At 43.4% G+C, this 21,824-nt stretch overlaps 1 protein-coding gene across 5 annotated transcripts in view; it reads right to left on the bottom strand.

Moving 5' to 3' along the window:
* CC2D2A (coiled-coil and C2 domain containing 2A) overlaps positions 1–10,669 on the bottom strand; it is a 143,387-nt gene extending 132,718 nt beyond the window's left edge. For 2 of the 5 annotated variants that reach the window (XM_047718914.1, XM_047718919.1), the window contains exons 1-4: positions 10,512–10,669; positions 5,167–5,225; positions 3,112–3,195; positions 1,164–1,287 (exon numbers count right to left, since the gene is read on the bottom strand). In XM_047718914.1, the coding sequence (XP_047574870.1) occupies positions 1,164–1,287; positions 3,112–3,195; positions 5,167–5,205 (247 nt within the window). In that variant the 5' untranslated portion in view covers positions 5,206–5,225; positions 10,512–10,669. Of the gene's footprint in view, positions 1–1,163; positions 1,288–1,635; positions 1,917–2,663; positions 2,784–3,111; positions 3,196–5,166; positions 5,226–10,405 lie in introns of those variants that run through there. The other 3 variants (XM_047718915.1, XM_047718917.1, XM_047718918.1) reach the window with 3 other exon arrangements.
* Positions 10,670–21,824: the final 11,155 nt, after the last annotated feature.

Below are 21,824 nucleotides of genomic sequence, written 5' to 3'. Positions count from 1 at the left end.
GCCTTGCAGGAAACCCACCACCCAGGCACCCTGGCTTGGACTTCCAGCTTCCAGAATTATGAGAACATAGATGTCTGCCGTCTGAGTTACCCAGGTTATGGTATTTTATTGTGGTGGCCTGAACTATGACAAGTTGTAATCTTCAATAACGAGTAATTTTGAGCATTTTGAAAGAAAAGTGACTCTATGGGATAAAGTTTGATTCTGTTTTCCTAATTTGTAACAGTCCTATGATATCATCGCTCTTAGACGGGAACCACATTTTTCTTAGGGTTGGACTTCGGATGAGTTTGCTTCCAAAGCCCTCTGGTTTCCAATAGTTACTTTCTTCCCCAGCCCTGCTGCAGGGAGACAGGGTAACCAATTGTGTAACGATTACTTAACAACCGAAAAGTGTTCCACACCTTCTCCTGTAGTCTAATCCACTTCTCATGAAAAGCCATAAGCAAGGGATAATCCTTTTCTCTACAATTGAGCAGCTAATTAATGATGTCCTTGGTAGTAGAGGTTCTTGGAAGGGAGAAGAATATGCATGTGTGTGTGTGTGTGGGGGGGGGTGGTATGTGCAGGGGTCCCCAAGGGCCAAGACCATTGAGACCCTCCCAAGTTCCCTGGAGTCTTGCAGCATCTGATTTAAGCCCCACTTCTTGAGCTTGGGTGGCTTCCTAACCATTCAGCCTCCCTCGAATTTCTACGAATCTGAACACCTGTACTATTCCTATTTCAAGGAATACTTACAAACATATGTGGCTATATAAACATGTCCTGAAGCTATGTGTCTTGTCTCCCAGACAGATGCTAACCTAGAAAATTATCCACAGAGTTGGGGTGAAGTGGGTGGAGGGGTGGTGGCCACGGATGAGAAATATGACCCATTAAAAATTCCCATATGGGGACGCCTGGGTGGCTCAGTTGGTTAAGCAGCTGCCTTCGGCTCAGGTCGTGATTCCAGTGTCCTGGATTGAGTCCCACATCAGGCTCCTTGCTTAGCAGGGTGCCTGCTTCTCCCTCTGCCTCTGCCTGCCATTCTGTCTGCCTGTGCTTGCTCTCTCTCCCTCTCTCTCTCTGATAAATTAAAAAAAAAAAAAATTCCCATATGGCTCTGTGCTGATCACAGTAAGCAATTAATTAATACTGGCTGAACTCAATGTGGGGACACTTACTCCGTGGGCCACGACGGCTTGTTATGCTTAGGGGCCGAGTGTCAGAATCTTCCTGCATGGGCTCCTGCTGGTCACCCAAGTGGGGATTTTCAGACACCATTTCCTCGGGGCCAGCAGTGGGCAGCTGTGGGCAGAAGGTTAGAGATGGTTACTCCCACGGCTTCTATTGACTTAGATCCTATCTGGGGATGAGGTGGGTCACTCAGCGAGGAGAGAAACCCCAATACTATTCAGATCTAGATATCCGTGGTCCTGTCACCTGCGTCAGAAAAGGGATGCCAACCCTGAGTTTGTCTAAGAGGGTTCTTGTGAAATTACCGAAAGAGGGTTCTTGTGAAATTACCGAGGCCTCCCACATAAAATAAATATTTCCACTATTTCTATGTATACTATGCAGAGCTCTGCAGAAATTGGGTAGAAAAGGGAAGCAGAAAAGCCATGGCCAAACTATGTGATACTGACTCCAAATCATCTGGAAACAGCAGCCAAAGTGTCCCCGGATGATTCAGGGCAAAGAATAGCCTTTGGTTCCTTCCCCTGCTCCCCAAGGAGGAAGGGAGGCTGGTGCGCAGAGGTGGCAGTGGAGGCCAAGGCTGAGTGATGGCTTTTGGAGCCAAAGGCTTGCCTCTGAGCTCAGATGAACCTTGGGACTTTGGGCAAGTTACTTAACTGCCTAGCTTCCTTCCTTCCTCATCTTAAAGTAGGGAGATAAAAATAGCCCATTCATGGAGATGCTTGCTGCAAATTATCAGGCCAGGAGCAAAGCGCAGACATTGTGATTTAAATAAGTGGCCTGGGTTGGATCTGAGGCACCATCATAAAACAACAACAACAACCTCCCCCCCAAAACAACATTCCTCCCAGATTTCATTCTGAAGTGCCACTGGCATTAAGAAACAGTCTTCTGGATTTCTGGCAATGCCCCACCCCCAACCTTCGCCCCCACTCAAACTGCTCCTGCTCCGTGGTCTGCAAGCCTGGTATTAAGCTCTCCTCCCCATCCCTTCTTTTTCCTGTCCTGTCCTGGTTCATGCCTGTCAACCCTGCTCACTGTGCCTGTGGTCCTTGAGCTAAGGGCTTGCGCTCTTTCTGTTCGTGCTGGGTCCCCTGCCCTGGCTGCAGAGCCTCTGAGGGATCCTGTAGGAAGGGGTTAAAGCTCCCTCAGTGGCTGGCAGCGCCTCCCTCGCCCTGGACCTCCACTGGGCTGCTCCATCCCAGTTGCAGGAGAGGCAGAGGTCGCCTCTCAGCCCCTCCCAGCTGGAGTGTGCTGGGTAGGGGTGGGGGCTGGTGGAGAGACTTCGATCCCCTGGTGTCCTCCCCACCTCCCAGCCACCCTCTCTAGGCAGTCCCATCACGTGGCCGCTGGCTCAAAATGGCGCTCTCTCTCTTCCCTCCCCTGCTGGGATCTCCATTTTTCCAAGAAAATTGCCGCTCCAGAAGAACTTCCCTGCCTCCCTTTTCTCTGAGGAAAGGGGTTCCTGAGCACGGGGATTTATTTACCTTGAGAAGGCTGGTCTTGCTGGGAGATGGATGCTCCCAGACCAGGAGCGTCACTCTTGTGGAGGAGAGCTGGGGGGTGGGGGGCCCCGCTGGTTTAGACCGCAGCTGAATTTGTATTTGAAATTGGAGAAAGGGGGAATTCCCCATGATTCGTAATCCTGCACTGCCATCTATCGCCAGCCTCAGTTCATGGCCTCTCAAAAAACTCCGCCTTCCCTCTTTGGCTTTCTCTCTCAGGAGACCTGAGGAACCTCAGAAGGAATATCGACCAGGGCCTCCTTATGAGGGTCACCTGTGAGGCCCCACACAGATCCTACACCCTGCACCTTTCATCCGCATCCCTGCCTTTTCCAGGGGGCACCCTCAGAAGGAGGTGTGGTCCCCTGCAGGTGGGAGCATCTTGCTAACTAGCCTGATGTACAGACACCTGGTCCCTAGCCCTACCTACCCGTTTCTTCCTTTTTTGTCTTGCAGTCTTTGACGTCTTCTTCTGCCTTCCCACACTTGCGTCCTCATCGTTTTCGATGAACTCCTTTGAAAAAATGCAAAGGGAAGAGTCATCACTTGGTCCCCCTGTCAGTTGGGAAACAAAACCCAGTAAGGTGGGGGGTGCATTTTAGATATTAAAATAGCCATCTTGTCCCTCCCCAAAATTGAATGTGAGCAAAGGGACAGCTGCCATGGTCTGAGCAGCCACCAGCATCCACTCTTCTCAAAATAGTCATGGTCTTGAAAAGTTGTATCCAAATGGAAACGTCATAAATGGGGTGTTGTTGGAGCCTCCACTGTCCCAGATCCTCATTTGTGCATAGGACATCACTGTGCTTCCAGAGAGACCCCATGGCCTCAAAACACATGATCTAATGATGGCCAAGGACAAGTGAATCTGCCAGGATATCCGGTGTGTCCAGAGGGAGGACCCCAGCACAGGAAGACATGGGAATCAGCCCTGGGGTTCCAAGGGCCGGGATCCTCCGCACCCCTAGCCTCAGTCTCAGGTCCAGAATAATGAAGATACATGTCCAATCACCATGAGGTGTCAATTTAAAGAAAATGTTTGCAGGTCTTTTTGAAAACTGAGAAACTCTTTCACAGTGCAAACTTTGTTCTCTTTTTCCACATTGCGCTTTCTAAAGTTTTACTTATAAAATGGTAGAGCTGAATGCTCAGAAGTGTTCAAGCTTTAAACTTCTCTGGTTCTAGAGTTTTATAAACTGGGCCACAAACACCTCTGGGTGTGAGGGAGGTTGCAAGGTAAACTCGGAGCCTCACCCGTTCATACCGAAGTCATTAGAAAGGTGTTCAAAACGAAACTGGGATTTTCGTTGCTGAGATAGCCTCCAATAGCACATCCCTGCCCTTGGTCATCGAGCTTAGAGATGGCAAGAACTTCGGTTAGTGGAGGGAACTGAGGTCCTAACCAGCAAATGTTCAGAGCTTGGGCTGTCATTTGTCCAAGGGACCTGCTCTCCCTGACTCATCCTCTGGGTGGAAGTCCCATTCTCACCGGGGTCTCACGACTCAGCGCCACCAGGTAGGGGGTATTCTTATCTTAGGAGTTGGCCAACTTAGGTTATAGGATATTGGTAAGACTGAGATGTGCAAATATGCCCTTAACTCATGTTTAAGCTCTCACTGGCTTAGAACAGACTTGAGGAAAATTTGGGTTTTGTTTTGGTTTAATTGTTTTTTGTTTGCTTGCTTGCCAATAATGTTTGGATTCTCTGTCAGTGGAAAACTGTCTAGTAGGACTACAAATTAGGTAGAACGGAAACTCAGTGAAGGCACAGGGTTTTGCTTGTTGCTGTAACCCCAGAGACCAGAGGCACTATAAATGTTTGTTGCATGAATGCATAAGCTGATGTAGATTTATGTGGTTTGTCAGAATTGGCTTCAAGCAAACCTGCTTGGTTTTAGCTAGCTCCTTCTGGCTTCAGAAGTCCACAGTAGAAAACAGCCCATTTTCTCCATTTCTGCCTCTGTGTTTTCAAGTCAGTGAGCCTTGGAGCCAGGAAAGAAGCTAGGTTTTAGGGCAGTAGGTTCTCCATTCAGAGGTCTATGGTCTCCCAACAGGAGATGGTCTTCCTTCTCTGTCCTAGATCGTGTTTAATGATGTTTTGTACATGATGGGTTGGAAATTGCAGGACTCCTTGTGACAGAAGATTTCATTAGTGGTTATAATCTATGATTATTACCTTCACTCTGAATTTCTCTGCAAATCAATGTGCTTCAGTGGAGCTGACTCAGCAGCAGGTGGTAACTCAAAACGGCTGTGTGTCGGAATTCATGAAATGGAGACCAAGCAGCCTCCAAGCATTCACAGACAGCCCGCAAGGATGCATTTCCTACACCTCAGCCCCCATCCCCACCACGTGCCTGGCATGCAGCCTGTGTGCAGAAAATGCTTGTTGCTGACCTAACGTCCTTACTCACAAACACGTGCGACACGAGTGCAGTGCACACACAAACATACCTTTAGGGGAACATCCAAGCAACCACTTACCTCTGTGATTATTTTTACTTTCTCTTCCTTGGGATTCATTTTGGCTGCAATGGCAGTTCCTGGACAGGAGGAAAACCACAGAAAACAAAGAAGTCAGACCTTTGAAAATCAGTGAAACATCATTCTTCCTATCCATAAATATGAAGCTGACCTCGATGATTAATGAAGTATTAGAGCTGAGTAAATGTTTCATTCCCAAGGGATATGTGCTTGCAGACCGAGATTGGTGAAAACGAGCCCCAGAGGAAAAGGAAGGATGCTAGACCCTTCTGATCCCATGAGCCCAGCAATGAGCCCAACCATGAACCTGGCACCACTGTGAAGCAGGTGGAAGTGAGAAAGAGTTCTCTGCCCTTGGAGTCAGAGGCTCCTGGTGGCCATCCAGTCCACAGCCTCCCCTTTCCCCTCAAACCTCACCTCCCCAACCCAGCCTCACTCTCCTTCCTTGGCTTTGATTCTCAGTTCACTGGAAAGAGAGATGACACCGGAGGGGCTCTCCCCACCTCCTGCCATTCTCCCACCCTCTTTGGCTTCCACTCACTGCTGTGCCCGTCCCTGCTCCCATCTAGGCTGGGACCTCACCCTGTGCACCAGGCCCCATCACAAACCTCCTCTGGACCTTGAATTGACAATTTCCCCCTTTCCTCTGAATAATTACGTCTTCCTGCTGTATTGGCTCATTTCCCTCCATGAAAAAAGTGCTGCAATTGGCCCCTTCCTTAAAAGGGCTATTTCTGGGGGGGCCTGGGTGGCTCAGTAAGTCGGGCATCTGCCTTCTGCTCAGATCATGATCCCAGGGTCCTGGGACTGAGCCCTGCATTGGGCTCTCTGCTCCATGGGGAACCTGCTTCTTCTTCTTCCTCTGTGCACGCTCTCTCTTTCAAATAAATAAATAAATCTTCAAAAAAAAAAAAAGGGCTCTCTCTGGACTTCACTTCTCTTTCTAGCTAGTGCTCAGTTTTACAACCTTCTACAGGAAAACTTCTCAAACCCTCTTTCTGAATCAGTTTGCTGGGCTCAGCACTCCCTGTAACTCCTCTTGTCTGGGTCTCCAGTGGCCCTGCTTTGCCACATCTAATGATTAAACCTTAGTGCTCATCTTATTTGACCCTCAGAGGCATTTAGTAACAAAAGTGACCCATCACCTCCTTTTTTCTTGAAATAGTTTCATCACTTGGCTCCTGGGATGTCTTCTTTCTTGACGTTCCTCCTACCCACCCCCAGGCTCCCAGACTGCTCTGTACCTGTCTGCATCTCCCTGAAGACCATGCATGGAGCTCTGCTTTGCCCTAGTCATCTCCTAGTGGTCTTACTCTGTCTCTTGGCTTTAAATGCTGCCCGTCTACTGATACTCCCCACCCAGAACTTCAGACTCAAATATCTAGATGCTTGATGGATACCTTCACTTGGCCTAACATGCCCCAGGTGAAGCTCCATATCATGACCCCCTACTCTGCTTGTGCTGCAACCTTCCTTGTTGCAATAGACAGAACTCACTCGTCTTAAGCCAGAAGCCCCGGAGTCCTTGACTCCTCTGTGACTCTCACACGACACACTACATGCAATCCATGGAAATCCTGCCAGCTTTGCCTTCAAGTTACATTGAGAACAATCTCTGAGAACCTTTAAGCACTTCTAAGCACCACAATCCACCTCTAAGCACTCTACTGCTCTCATCCTGGTCAGGCACCGCTGTCTCTCACATGGCTTCTTCTAAGACCCTCCTAATTTCTCTGCTTCCCACCTTGCTCCTCTACAGCTTGTTCTTTGAAGCGAGTGAATTGTTTAAAATTCCAGTGCAATTATGGCCTTCCTGTGCTCAAAATCCAGTGACTTCTTTTTTTCAACAGAGCAAAATTCCAAACCCTTTCAGTTGCCTACATGGCTCTCTCTGTATGATCTGCATTTGACTCCTCTGGCCTCAGGGGCTTTGCACTTGCTGTTTCCTCTGCCTAAAACTCTCTTGCCCAAGATAACCGCACAGCTCTTTGTCTCTTTTAATTCCTTCAGGACCTTACAGAGACCCTTCAGAGAAGGCCTCCCAGAAAACTCATAATACAATGATAACCTGCCTCCCTCACCCTCCTGGGACTCCCTAACTACCTTATAATGATTTCTTTTTCCATAATATTTATCGCCACTCTACATATTTATTTGTTATTGTCTGTCCATTCCTGTTAGAATATAAGCTGCACGAGGGCGGGGACATTTGTTCATTGTTTATGCCCAGAACCTAAGAGTATGGCACACAGTAGACATTCAATAAATGTGTTTCAAATGAATGACTGAATCACTATTTATTGGAGGTGTCTCCTGTGGCCACCTTCTGGAGCCCCTTTAAATCTTCACTGTCCTCTCTGGGCTGCCAGGAGGATCAAATGGGAGAACACAGGGGAGAACACAGGGGAGAATGGCTGGGACTGATGAATCATAAGCCCTTCCTAATATCCAAGGATCCGAATCTCAGCTGGACCCTGTCATTTAAGCAGCTCATCTGAGGTGTTCAAGGTTGCCCTGACCCTGATAGGGAATTAGCATATTCAAGGGACACAACGCATCTGAAAATCTGAGGTATCCCTTCCAGACCTCCTCACAGGCTCCCAGAAATGGCAGAAGGAAGCTGATGACAGCAGCTCAGAAAATAAAAGGACAGAGGAGGTGATCCCGATGGAACAAGGGGCAGAAAACAAGAACAGAACGCCGAAGGACACAAAACTCTCTAGTGAACAACTCTGGTAATTATGAGCTGGAAAAAAAGAACTGTGATGTATTTTAGGAAAGAAAGATTCATTCTCAATAAATACACACAAAAAAGTTAGATACGAAACAAACAGAAGTAAAAGTGAAAAATGTAACGGAGTTGATTTTTTTCTCCTCATTCTTTCCTGATCATTACCTTTGAATGAGTTTCTCAGGAAATCAACTGACATCAAAATTTATTTTTCATGAGCATGGTTCCTAAGAAAAGATCAATCAATCAATACCGCCTGACTTTAATATGCAGCCTGTCATCACCAAATGCATTGAGCACGTGTTAGTATATTCCTATTGGCATCATCAAAATAAGAGCTATGGTTTACTGCAAACTCACTTCTTGCTATCTCCAGATGTACGATACCCCCAGACCTTACGACTGTTCTCTTCCCATGTGAGGGACAAAAGCTTCCCCTGAGGTTAGCCTCTGGCAGGTTACATGCTTTGTCCAAGGTTATGGTCATTACGTGTCACATTCGGAATGTGACCCCAGGACTTGGTGATTCCACAGTGCTCCCCATGCCACTCTACCCCTCTGTCTCACCGGTTACTTCTGGTTTTATAAAGCTATCAGTGGCTAGTGTATGCTAGTCCACTCTTCTGGAAATATATACAGCTGAAAACTCCAGAGTATTTTCCCAGTGAGAAAGGGCTTTGGCTCCTTTAGGTCAATGATTTATTTAACTTAGTGCAGAAACCCAAAGACATTTTTCTAGAGAAGTACTGATACCTTCATCCAAACAAATGGACTGTCTCTGAGGGTCATGAGTGGATCAGGGTCATAACCGGAGGACCCTGTAACAAATTCTATAGGATGCAGGGAAAAGAATGAAAGTGTATTATATGAGATGCACTACATCTCACCTTGAGCTGCTTAAAGAATAACATAGTATGAGCGTCCTATTCCAAAACAGTGTGAACATGGGTGTAGAAATACTGAGACCTTTGTAAAACATTATATGAACCTGGGTTCCCATTCCAGCTCTATTTATCAGCTGGGTGATCTCAAGGCAATGCCTTCACCTCTCTGAGATACATTTCTTCTCCTATAAACTTGAGAGGCTGATTCTTACCTCCGGATGATTCTAGAAGGACTAGATGATAAGAGTGTGTGGGTAAAATACCTAGCATGGACCAGGATCTTGAGATTGGCAAGTGTTATTATTAAGAGAAGGTGATGTTATAGAGGGAAAGTAGAAGATAGAAGTGGAGATGAAAAAAGAGCTTAGAGGACAGAAAGGGAATCATAAGAAAGAACAGGGGTGGCATTCAAGTTCCTCATTACTATCTTTGGTTCCCACTTTCAACCTCCTGGCTCCAAAACCTAAGGTCCTCACTTTCCCCCCTCAGCTGAGCCCAGGGATGTTTCCCTTCTCATTGGTGCTTCTGAAACACCCCTCACCCCAGCCCCATATGCCCACAGGCATTTCCTCTCTGTGTACCGGGCTTAGTTTGTTCTGTCCTAGCCTGTTAGGGATGTAGCCTGGAAACCTGGCAGGTGCTACACACACCCCTTCTAAATTCATAATCATATTCTACAAGGTAGTCCAGCCACCACTTCCCTTTGTATAAGGTTAGTGACATATAGCTTTATAGAATCATTTAATCAGCTTAACATAACACATATTACCCTGGAAGGGTATATTTAAATGCTACACTTGAGCTACGCTCTGTGGCCTATGCCCCATGCATTTATGTGATGAACTAAGGGCTCCCAGGCTCTTCCTGGGAGTAGTTCACTGTGCTTCAAGCATGTTCAACTCTTTTATAAATATCTGATGGCGCTTACCCCATCTGTTTATAGGTCTGTCTTCCAAGTAAACTCTGAGCTTCTGACCCGGTCTTTTGCATTTCTATACATTCTGAACTATAGCACTTTGCCTGGTGCATTGTTCATGCTTGGTAAATGTTGTCATGAACGACTCTTTAAATGCACTCTAGGAGACAGACATAGATATTTCATTCTGGAGCTGAATTTGTCTGCAGAAGAGGTTATATGAAAATCCAGTAACAGACATGTCTTTCCCATGAGACTTTATTAGCTTTCCACAGCCCCTCTCTACAAAGAAGGCAAACTAGCAGTATAAATAACAGCTAGCAGATTTCCTTGTGGTTTTTTGGAGTGGTGATTCCCTTCCTTTTGCCTGTAATGGCTCTTTCTCTGTCTAATGACAAGCAGAATGAAGTTTGCAATAATTAGAACTTTGCCCCTTGAATCAATTTGAACTGAAAGACTCAGAAATGCAACAGGCAGCAAATGTTTCTGGGAGACCAGAATGCAACAGAACGGCATGAAAGTCCCAGGACGGAAGCAGAGTGACCATCTGGGAGGAATTCCACCCCGGGGCAGGGATGAGCCAGACTTCCATTTCCTGCAAACCAGACACCAGACAGCCGCTCAAATCAAAGCAGCCCGAGTAATGCTCTATGATTCAATTCCAGAAAGTAAAACGTAAATCACAGTGATGAGAACCCCTACACTTACAATTCATTACATCCGTTCAGGGTGCGGAGGGGAGAGGCTGAACTCCAAGCCCGTCACTGGAGGCGGGACACCATTGCCGCAGCCCTCTCCTGTAAGAAGGGATTACCTTAAGGAACTTTACAAAGCACTTTGAAGATTCCGCTTTCTGGGGTGAAAGGGAAAGTGGAGAGACGAGTTCTACTGTTGAATCTTCTAAAAGAATCCAAAGGGAAAGGCTGGATGTTGGGTCGGACCTGGGGCTGCTCCCTGGGAGGCTGCAGCCATCTGGGAGACAAAACACCCGCTTAGCAACACGTTCCTAAGGGAGGTCACTGGGTGGCTTCTCTTTTTTTTTTCTTTTAAAGAGACAGGTTGCTTCCAGTAGTGGAGTATAAACATACTGGGTGAATAGAGGAGCACAGCCAGCAGAAGAAGGACAAAAAAGAGTCAGCCTGGGACGGCTGATAAGAAACTAAGAAAAGCTTTAGAAGCCATGCCCTCCGTCCTGTCATCAGGGTCGCTGGGCATTTCTGGTGAAAGAAGGCGATGCTCAGAGTCAGGCGGTTTAGAATCATGCAAGGTCACACAGTCACAGGGCTGTGTGTCTGGCTTATCTGCAGAAAGGTTTGTAGCAGTGCTGCCGGGCACCAGTGAGTGTGGCACGGGAGTGTTTTCCAGTTAAATGTGGAGGCTGAATGTACTGGGTTAATCTTTGCTTATTCTTGGAATCCCACTGCAATTGCTGAAAGAGGATATAAATAGTATGGCTCAAAAAAGCAAAGGTAATGGGAAAAGAGGCAAAGCAGATGGAAGACTAATGGAATGATAGACCAAGGAAACCCACACTCCAAGCTCTCTAATGTGTGTGTGTAAGTGCACCCATGTGTGTATCTGTGTGTGTATGTGTGAGTGTATCTGTGTATCTGTGTGTCTGTGTGTCTGTGTATGGTGAGGAGGGGGCAAGGAGGCATAAGAATGTGGCAATGAGCCCATCCATTCTGCAGGATTCCGGAGAGGATTTGGCTCAGTGGTGTGATGGGTGGGATTGGGTCCCTCCAAAAAAAGATACGTTGGAGTCCTAACCCCAGGACCTCAGAACGTGACCTTATTTGGAGAGAGGATCTTGACAGAGGCAATTGATTTAAAAGAGGTCAGTAGAGTGGACTGTGATCCAATCTGTGTTCTTATAAAAAGGGAAAATTTGGGGACAGAGACATATGCACATGGGGAAGATGATGTGAAGATCCAGGGAGAACAGCATTTACAAGCCAAGGAAGGCCTGAAGCCATCAGAAGCTGGGATAGGGGCCTAGAATAGATTCCACCTCACAGCTTCAGAGGGAACAAATCCTGCAATACCTGATTTCCTTCTTATATTATATTATATTTTACTGTATTTTTTAACACCTTATTTCTTACCTCTTGTTTCCATGATTGTGAGACAACACATTTCTCACCACGTATATGGTATTTTATTATGACCTCCCCAGGAAATGAATATAGTCAGATAACAAGGCAAGTGGGGGCTGAAAATGCAAGAAGATGTGAAAGGCTGTATGTATATGGAGGGACTAGATCCTCAGGACCCTCCCTTACTCCTGGCAGCCTGAGAAATATGTCCATCCTCCCTACTCTCCCTTTTTGTACCACTTCCCCCCAGAGGAGGCTGGAGGCTTGGAGGCTACTTCTCTAGGAAAGTTGAGCCAGAGACACTCTGGTCTCAAGTTCCGAGGTACAGCAGAGGGTGGGTGTGCCTCAGGGCTGAAAACTAGGTAGGAAATGGAGAAGTGTGCAGGGCTCTTTCCTTCTCACAGAACTGAAGGAACCAGACATGCACCTTTGCCTCTCCCTGTCCCTCCTTCACCAAACTGGAAAACATGGAAAATTGTTTTCTGAAGAAACAGAATGGTCACAAAGAAAAGAATCCAGATGTTGACATTTTTGGGTCTTCCAATGAAAAACTATCATATTGCCCTTACAAAAAAACATTACAGAGAAAATGAGGGGACCTCAGGTTAAGATATTCCACATTAAAAAAAAAAAGATTTATTTATATATTTTAGGGAGAGAGTGTGTGAGCGAGAGGAGAAGCAGAGGGAGAGGGAGAGGAGAAGCAGACTCCTTGTTGAGCACAGAGCCCCAAGCAGGGCTTGACATGGGGCTCTATCTCACAACCCTGAGATCATGACCTGAGCCGAAAACAAGAGTCAGATGTCCAACCCATTGAGCCACCCAGGTGCTTTAAGAAATTCCACATTTGTAGTTATAGAAAGAGATAACTGAGAAAATGAAAAGGTAGGATTTATCGAAGAACTAATACAAGAAAAACTCTCAGAGGTAAAAGAATATATCTTTAGATTAAAATAGAATAGTGGGGTACTTGGGTGGCTCAGTTTGTAGAGCATCTGACTCTTGGTCTCAGGTCTTGATTTCAGGGTCATGAGTTCAAGCCTTGTGTTGGGCATGGAACCTATTTGAAAGAAACAAAAAATAAAATAAAATAAAATAAAGTAAAAATAAAATAAACTATTTGTTAACTAGGGCTCATACAAGGAGACAAGACTAAAATTAGTCTCAGTTTATGCTTTGCTTGTGGTGGGAAAAATATTCTCCAGAGAACTCACAACCATTGGTTTACACTATGCTGGTTTGTCTTATTTATGCTTCTGATCCTGTTTAGGAATCCCCTAAGTGACAAATTTTAAAGGTGGTCTCGGGCTACTGCGTCTCTGTGGGGGTGTGGGCAAGAGCACATACAAAACTTTCCTGGAGGATTACACCTTCAAGTAGTTAGTTCAGGACAGCCATGGATAAACCTTGCTGAAGATGAGTTCACAATCCAGAATTAGCCAACACAGCAGGAAATAACCAAGAATCCACAATGAGAGGCATAATTAGATATACAAGAACTAATGATAATCAAATAATCAGATGGAGAATATTTGAAAACAATGATCATAAAAGAACTTAAAGGAAGGCTTTGAAAATATGAAAGAAGAGTGAGATAAGATCAGATGAGGCAAATGTGAGAAAGAATCAGCTAGAGCATTTAGAAGTGATTAACAAAGTCAGATTTTATTTATTTATTTATTTGAGACAGAGAGAGAGAGAGCAGGAGGAGGAGTAGAGCGAGAAGGAGGGGAAAGTATCTCAAGCAGCTTCCACATTGAGCATGGAACCCACCTCAGGGCTCGATCTCACAACCCTGAGATCATGACCTGAGCTGAAACCACATCAATTGCTTAACCAACAGAGCCACCCAGGCACCCTAGTCATGATTTTTTTTTAAAAGGATGAGTCAAGGGGCGCCTGGGTGGCTCAGTGGATTAAAGCCTCTGGCCGTGATCTCAGGCCGTGATCTCAGGGCCCTGGGATCGAGCCCCGCATTGGGCTCTCTGCTCGCAGGAGCCTGCTTCCCTCTCTCTCTCTCCCTGCCTCTCTGCCCACTTCTGGTCTCTGTCTGTCAAATAAATAAATAAAATCTTTGAAAAAAAAAAAAAAAGGATGAGTCAAACTCCCTGTGACAGAACTGGAAAGAGAAGTCATGATGTAAAAGAGAGATTTAGAAAGTTGAAGTGTGGAGTGAGAGAGGGGGAAAATGAGTGAATGGAGGACACGGAGGAGCTCTGAGGAGGTGAGCCTCAGGAGAAGAGCAGGAAGGGTGGAGGTGATCGCCGGATCTGAAGTGAGGGGTCTTAGTCAACTTCCTTAACTCTCCCAGGTTTCAGTTTCCTCATCTGTAAAATGAGGTTAATAGTTGCAACTGTCCAGAGGGTTATTTTGAGAATCATTAAGGTAGTATTTGTCAAGTTCCAGTGTACAGTAAATGCTGTAAGTCTTGTTAAATGCAAAAATAGAAATGCAGGTGGTGTTGTCTTAGCTCAGCCTGCTTTAACATAATACTGTTAGCTCTATGCTCTAACATCATACTGTAGGCTGGGAAGCCCAAGATCAAGGTGCCAGTGCATCAGTCTCTGGTGAGAGCTCTATTCCTGGCTTGTAGATGGGCACCTTCTTGGTGTGTCTTCACACGGCCCACGGCCTTTCCTTGGTGTGTTCAGATGGAGACAGCAAACTCTTCCTCTTTTTCTTTTTTTTATTTTAAAGATTTTATTATTAATTTGAGAGAGAGCATGAGAGGAGAGAGGTCAGCGGGAGAAGCAGACTCCCTGCCGAGCAGGGAGACCAATGTGGGACTCGATCCTAGGACTCCAGGATCATGACCTGAGCTGAAGGCGGTTGCTTAACCAACTGAGCCACCCAGGCAACCTCTCTTCCTCTTCTTATAAGACCACCGATCCTATTGGGTTAGGACTCCACTCATCTGACCCCATTTAATCTTAATGACCTCTTCAAATCCTTGTCTCCAAAAAATAAATTACATTGAGGGTTAGGACATCTACATGTGAGTTTTGGTGGGGTGGACACAGTTCAGTCTAAAGCAGATGTTTATTGTATGAGATCACCTATTTGAAGAGATCAACTGTCAGAAGAGAGAGGATCTACTCACCACCCTTGTGCTAATTAACCTTCTGATAATGACTTCGCTGATATTTTAACATTTAGCTAAATGAAACAAGTTCCTAAGAATTACATATGTCAAAATGTTCTGAAATTATTAAAAAGCATAATTCAAAAACATTTTTTACAAAATTTCTTATGCAAGCAAAATAAATGAATCTAGCAGATTTGTCTTAAATAAAAATGCAAAAATCTCATTCTTTTAGGTTAAGTGTTCCGAGCTGGTTAGAGTTTTTAATCAAGAACAAGTGTTGAATCATATCATAAGCTTTTATTCCTGCATCTTTTGAGATAATCAAATATGATTTTTCTTCTTTCATCTTTTAATGTGGTGAATTACATTAACAGGTTTTTGAATGCCAAACTTTTCTTGCATTTCTGGGATATACTAAACTTGGTCAAGATAATTAAAAAATTAATTCTTGAATTTAGTTACCAATATTTGGATTGTTGTTTTGCCTTTGTATTTGTCAGTGAAATCGTGCAATTGTTTTTTCTCTTTTCTTGTATTGTCCTTGTTTTATTTTAGTATAAAGGATATTTGAATCTCAAAAAAAGCAGACTAATCTCTGTCCTTCTGTCTTTCTATCCCTCTGCCTTTCTGTGTTTGTATCTGTTTTTCTCTGTCACACACACACACACACACACACACACACACACACACACACGATCTATTCTATAAACTTGTCTATAAAACCATTTGGATCTGGACAGTTTTTTATTGTATTAAAATACACATAACATAAGATTTGTTGCTTTAGTTATTTGCCCAGTTATTCTCGGACATACTTCACATATAAAGTTGCATTAGCTATAGGTGTGCAACATAATGATTTGGTATCTGTATACATTGCAAAGTGATTGCTACAGTAAGTCCAATTAACACCCACCACCTCATATAGTTACATTTTTTTCTTGCAACGAGAACTTTTAAGATCTACTTTCTTAGTAATTTTCAAATGTATTTTAGCCATTTTTAAGTGTATAATTGAGAGGCATTAGTTATATTCACAGCATTGAGCAACTGTTATACTATCTCTTTCCAAAACTTTTCTCCACCCCAAAATAGAAACTCTGTACCCATTAAACAATAACTCTATATTTCTCCCTCTGGTAATCTAATCCAGCTCCTGGCAACCTCTAATCTCTACTCTCTGTTTTTATAAATTTGCCTATGCTAGTTATTTCATACAAATGGAATCCTACAACAATTGTCCTTTTGTGTTTGGCTTAAGTCACTTACCATAATGTTTTCAAGGTTTATCCATGTTGTAGCAGGTGTCAGCACATCATTTCTTTTTGAAGCTGAATAATAATCCATTGTATAGATATACGACATTGAGTTTATGCATTTATCTGCTGATGGACACTTGGCTTGTTTCTACCATCCATTTAGTATGCATAGTGTTGCAATGAACAGTCATATACAAGTGTCTTTCCAAGTCTGTTTTCAATTCATTCGGGTAGACCCTAATGAGTAGAATTGTTGAGTCACATGGTAATTCTTTGTTACCTTTTTAAAGAACTGCCACTGTCTTCCACAGTGGCTGAGCTGTTTTGTGGTCTATCAGTCATGTGCAATTTCTGCACATCCTTGCCAACACTTGTTATTTTCCACTTTTTTGATGACAGTCATTCTAGTAGGTATGAAGTGGTATCATACTGTGGTTTTAATTCACATTTCCTTATGAGTAGTGATATTGAGCTCTGTAATTCATTGAGTTGATTGGTTAGTCATATATCCTCTTTGGAGAATAAAGGATTTGTGGACAGTAAGGGGTGGTTGTAGCTCAATTTGTGACCCATGATTCTATTTCTTTGATGCGTATAAGCCCATTCAAGTTTTAAATTTCTTCTCCTTTCAGTTTTAGTATTGTACATTTTTAGGGGATTGTTCTTTTCTTTGTTTTTAAATTAATCAGCATGAGGATTTTCAAAATATTCTTTATTATTTTTAAGCTCCACCATATAGAGTAGTATATATAACTATATATAGTATATATAATGACATAAAAGATGTAGTTACATATTTTTTTATAACTTTAAGTAGTAAAATCCCATGCTCTATGTTAGTTCTGCCTTTGTGGTTGTTTTAAAACAAAACCTCCAAGTTTTTTGATGTTTCTCTCATTGAAAATTGGAGTTTATTTTCCTTCCCTTTGTATCTGAGTAGACTTATAACCTCACTGACAATTAGATATTGTGCAAATGATGCTGTCTTGCTGGTTGATATCTGGGGCTGAGTCACAAAAGATGCTGCGGTTTCTATGTTGTTTGCTAGAACTTTAATGCTCAGAGTCTTGAGTTGCTGTATAAGTGTGACTACTGTGAAGCCAGCACACCATGAGGGAGCCAGGCAACATGGAAAGGCCAGGTGCACACACTCTGTTTGGCAGTTCTGGTCATCGAGTCATCCTGACCAAGGCCCAGACATGTTTATTAGAAGCCTTTGTCTGTTTCCAGCTCCTGGATGTTGAGTCCCTCTAGGGGGAGTTCGACTTTTCTCAACTGAGGCATCAGATATTGTGGAGTAGAGACTAGTGAATAAGCTGTGCTGTTCAGATTGCTGACTTTCAGAATCTATGTGCATAATAAAATGATCTTTTTAAGTTGCTGCATTTTGGGGTCATTTGTTACACAGCAATAGTAACTCAGCAGTCACATCTTTAGATGGGTGAAGAAATGAATGAATGAACAAATGAAATATGGTCATTATTTATTTACTTTTTTACATAGGACCCTGAAGCATGTAAGTTTTACCTGTATACCTAAGAAAAAATAGGTAAATATATTCAATGCCTTAAAGGATATGCCACTAAAGCATGGTGCATTGGAATCCTCTTTGGGAGATTAGAACATTAGAATAAACATGAAAAAATCATAGAACTGAGATGAAACTATCATGCTATGTTCTTTTTGGAAGAAAGCTGCCATGGCCCATTATTTAGGTCAGTAAATAGTTAAAATATGGTTTTCACACCCGAACTTGTGTTTCACCCGTTTTAGAAAAATGTGTCATTCACACTCAGTTCTTGGAATTTTATAATATTTTTGATTGTAGCTGATACTTTCTCCATGAAAGAAAAATATGTCACAAGGGAAAACACATCACTAAAATGAAGCTCAGCCTGGAAGGTAAAGAATCACCTCTGAATCATAAATGATATAAAACCATGCTCTTCAACATTTGATCCATATTTTCCAATTGACTGAATTATATACATCTCCCCTGAAATACAACTTGAACTCCAGCAAATTTGAACCTCTTGTTTCTACAGTTAGTGGAGAGAAACACTTATTGATTCAGATATATTGGTTTGTAGTCTATTTTTATTTTATAGATATTAAAGCATTTAATTTTCTTCCTCCAAGGCTATGATTTTCAACTTGTTTTGAATTGCAGTGACTTTCTCCTCATTTCTTCTCTTCAAAATATTCTCCCTTCCTAAAAGAGTTGTCTGAGCTATTGAGAATAAAATGCTATAAGATTCATTTTATTTAGAGTTTCATGTCATAACTTGAAATAATTGGATACGCTCTTACATATCAGAGAAAACTGCTGCTTTTAATATGAATTGTGAATTCTTCTATTTTTTTCTTGTCAAAAAGGTTATTTCCGCCCAATTTTTATATTCTCTCTCTCTCTCTCCAGCTACTTTCTTTAAAAGTGTCTCACTGCTATGACCTGCTTCACCAGCTTAGGATATAAATATCATCACAATGCTTCGGTTCTCTAATTAGTTGCTCAAAAATGTTCTTGCCTTTATCAGCAGGACATGCAGCGTGTCCCCCTTGAAGTCTCAATTTCACTTAGAATTGTTCATAAATCTTGAAGGGCTTACTCCGTTCAAGAGGCAGTCCTGCATCCAAATGCCAGTGGAGGGAGAACAGAGGAGGCTGGTTCATTACTGCACTAAATGACCCCAAGAAGGCAGAACGTTTTTGCCTTCTTGGGGTCATTTAGTGCAGTAATGAACCAGCCTCCTCTGTTCTCCCTTCAACCAGTGGCAACAGTGTGTAGAGGCCAGGGATGCTGCTAAACATTCTTTCAACATACAGGATGGCCCTCCACCCCTCACCACAAAAAAACTGGTCCCAAATGTCAGAGCACCCAGATTGAGAAATCCTGGTTTCTCCAGTATGGTTTACACCAATGCAATCTGCTACTGTTCCCTGCATCTGGAGAGGTTTAAGACCTCACTCACAAGCTATGCCTAGGCCAGCAACTACACTCCTTCCCCACTCCCCCCAGTCACCTGAGTTTTTATATGAAATTTGGTCTCCAGTCCACAGTCCCCACACCCCTTTTCCTCATGTTGATTTGCCCTCCAGGGCTGCAAGTATCTCTTCTGACTGTCAACACAATTAGGACCATCCAAGTTCACCAGATAGGTCTTAATATTGTTGCAATTCAGCAGGAAAGAGTCCAGCATCTAAATTCTTTTTGTCTCCAGGAGGTTCCTTAGCCACTTTGCAAATTTGTTCAGTGTTGTCAAGGACACAAGGGGCATTTAGAAAGGACATCAACCATCATGTCATAGGAAATCCTGTTGTATCCCCATTTCCTAAGGCGATAAGTGTCCTTTGTCTTACATTTGTATAATCAAGAATCATTGCTCAGATGACCCTTCATCAAAACAAGATCTTATCCAAGGAGACCTTCTGGGCTCACTAGACAAGAGAAGTTGATGACAATATCTCAATTAAAAATATGCTCTACTTCATTGGGCACTGAGCCATCTATTTTTCTCATGCTCTGTGATGCCATAAATTGTAATGTATTTCCTTCAAATGCACAGAAAGCTAATTATGCTTGGGAAACATAGACTGTTTGCTAGGCTCAATTTAAGAATAACCTTTTTCCTGACTCCAGGTCAAGAATTTTTTTTTTTTCTGTCTGCAGCCATAGCTGCCTGTACAGACATCTGTGCTTTGTTCCTTGACGCAGAATTCTTGAGGACCTGGTAGGGGGAGGATTTGGGTTCTTATATTGGTACAGATGATACATTGATATAACAAGTACCCAGGAACATCTATACTCACTTCCTCATTTCTGTCAAATTGGGAAGCTATGTTTCTAACATTCTCAAATGGACCAGGGTATAAATAGAATTTTCTTGGACTTGTCTCTGATTTCAATCACTGTTGATGCTTTGAGAAATTCATGGCAGATTCCAAATAACTGTCTAGCAAAAGATTTCTGGAGTAAGAGCCATCTGTAAATTGGTAGCTGCCTGTGTTCTCACTATTTAAGAGATGGAATTTGGATCACAGGGCAAAGGAACGCTTGCCACTAAGCACCATTCTGCTCTCTTGGGCTTGGACTCTGAGGCATTTTGATGTACTTGAGGAATTTCCCAGGGCAGTAGGGACAGATGGACACTGCCCTATGATGTCTAACAGGGAAGGACAGGGAAGCAATCCAACAGGAGCCTGGCCAACATCATGAGGGTGGCCTGTGAGCCCCAATTGCCGTCATATCTGATTACAAGCCTTTAGTAACTCTGTTATAATTCCCCTGTCTTGTGGGGGAGATTTTAAAAATCTCTTACTTGTTCCAACATAGTCTTGTAGTGCTGTGGGGAATTATGGAAAGGTTTTATATCTGTGCTTGGGACAGAAGGGTAGCGAGAGGAAGAAGAATTTTAGGAGCCAGAATGTTGGTATCAAGAGAGATTGCTAAAATCCTCAAAAGGTAAGTAAATTTCAGGAACAATAATTGGGAGAGGGAGTCGTCTTCTTCATCTTTTATCGATCCCTAATTCCTCTTCTATAACATGAGGTGGGCAGAGAAAGATGATTTTCAAAGTCCCCTCCACGCTCACACCTGGGTTTGTAAAATCTTAGAACATTTGTTCTTGAGCAGAGTAGTTATCATTGTTGGCCACTAGAGGTCAGTACCTTAAAAAGCAAACTGGCCACATTCCATTCTGCCGGCAAAGTAAACCTTGAAGCAGAAGCAATATTATTATTTTCTTACCTTGTTTTGGGAAGGAAGACATATTCCCAAAGAAACAGTTTTCCTTTTGACATATCGAGCCTCGGTCTTGAGATCCTTAAACTCCTTTTGCTAAATTCTCACTGCAGAATTTTCTAGCAATCTCAGTGTGAGAGATGGGATGAACAGAAGATACAGCACTGGTTATTGAAGCATTTGTGGTTTCTGCACAAACCTAAATGCATTGATATCTGTGTGATAGATGAAAGAGTAATTGAAAATAATTCTTCTGTAGAGCAGGCTCCTCAGCTTGTCCAGTGTCCAAAGGGAAATAGGTTTTCAGATCAGCTCTTCTCTTAGATGTAGGATGGGAAGGCATCATTGTTTTCCTCTCCTTGAGTTTCTGGAAACCTGAGAAATAAGAACTTCTATTCACCTATTGGCTTGAAATTGCCAATGACTTATCTGTATCTTTCAATGGCTCCTTCCCATGGAGGGAGGGAGGAGAGGTAGTTTCTGTGATGAGAGATGGCAAGAGTCTAGAATCCACTGGCCTTTGCATCACTCTTGGGAGTAGGCTGTGTGCAAATGGCCGCTTGCAGGTGTGACCCTTGTGGGGACGTATTAACTTGACTTGAGGTGAGGCAGACCTTGGTCCTTGCTGAGGCTGAAAGGGAAAGTTTCTCAGCGACAGGACAAATAGTCCCCAACGTCTAGACCTAGAGACAACCATTGGGAAATTTGTTTCATCTTCATATCCAAATTGTATTCTACGATTTCTATCAGTAGGAAAACCAATATTTTGGTTCATTTGCATCTTCTGAGAGTATCTGTCAGTTGGTTCAGCACTGTAACAGAGGAGTGAGATTGAGCAGAAGCTCAAGTCCTATCAGTGTCCTCACAACACATACTACTGTTGTCTTGTTCATGACATGGCCGTTGTGGAATTTAAGGAAGAATAGGGCTCAGGGTTGTCCTTGAG

Source organism: Lutra lutra, chromosome 2 (assembly GCF_902655055.1).
Source record: "Lutra lutra chromosome 2, mLutLut1.2, whole genome shotgun sequence".
Lineage (NCBI taxonomy): Eukaryota > Metazoa > Chordata > Mammalia > Carnivora > Mustelidae > Lutra > Lutra lutra.
Note: the sequence above shows the minus strand (reverse complement) of the source record. Positions and strands in the feature narration are given on the sequence as shown.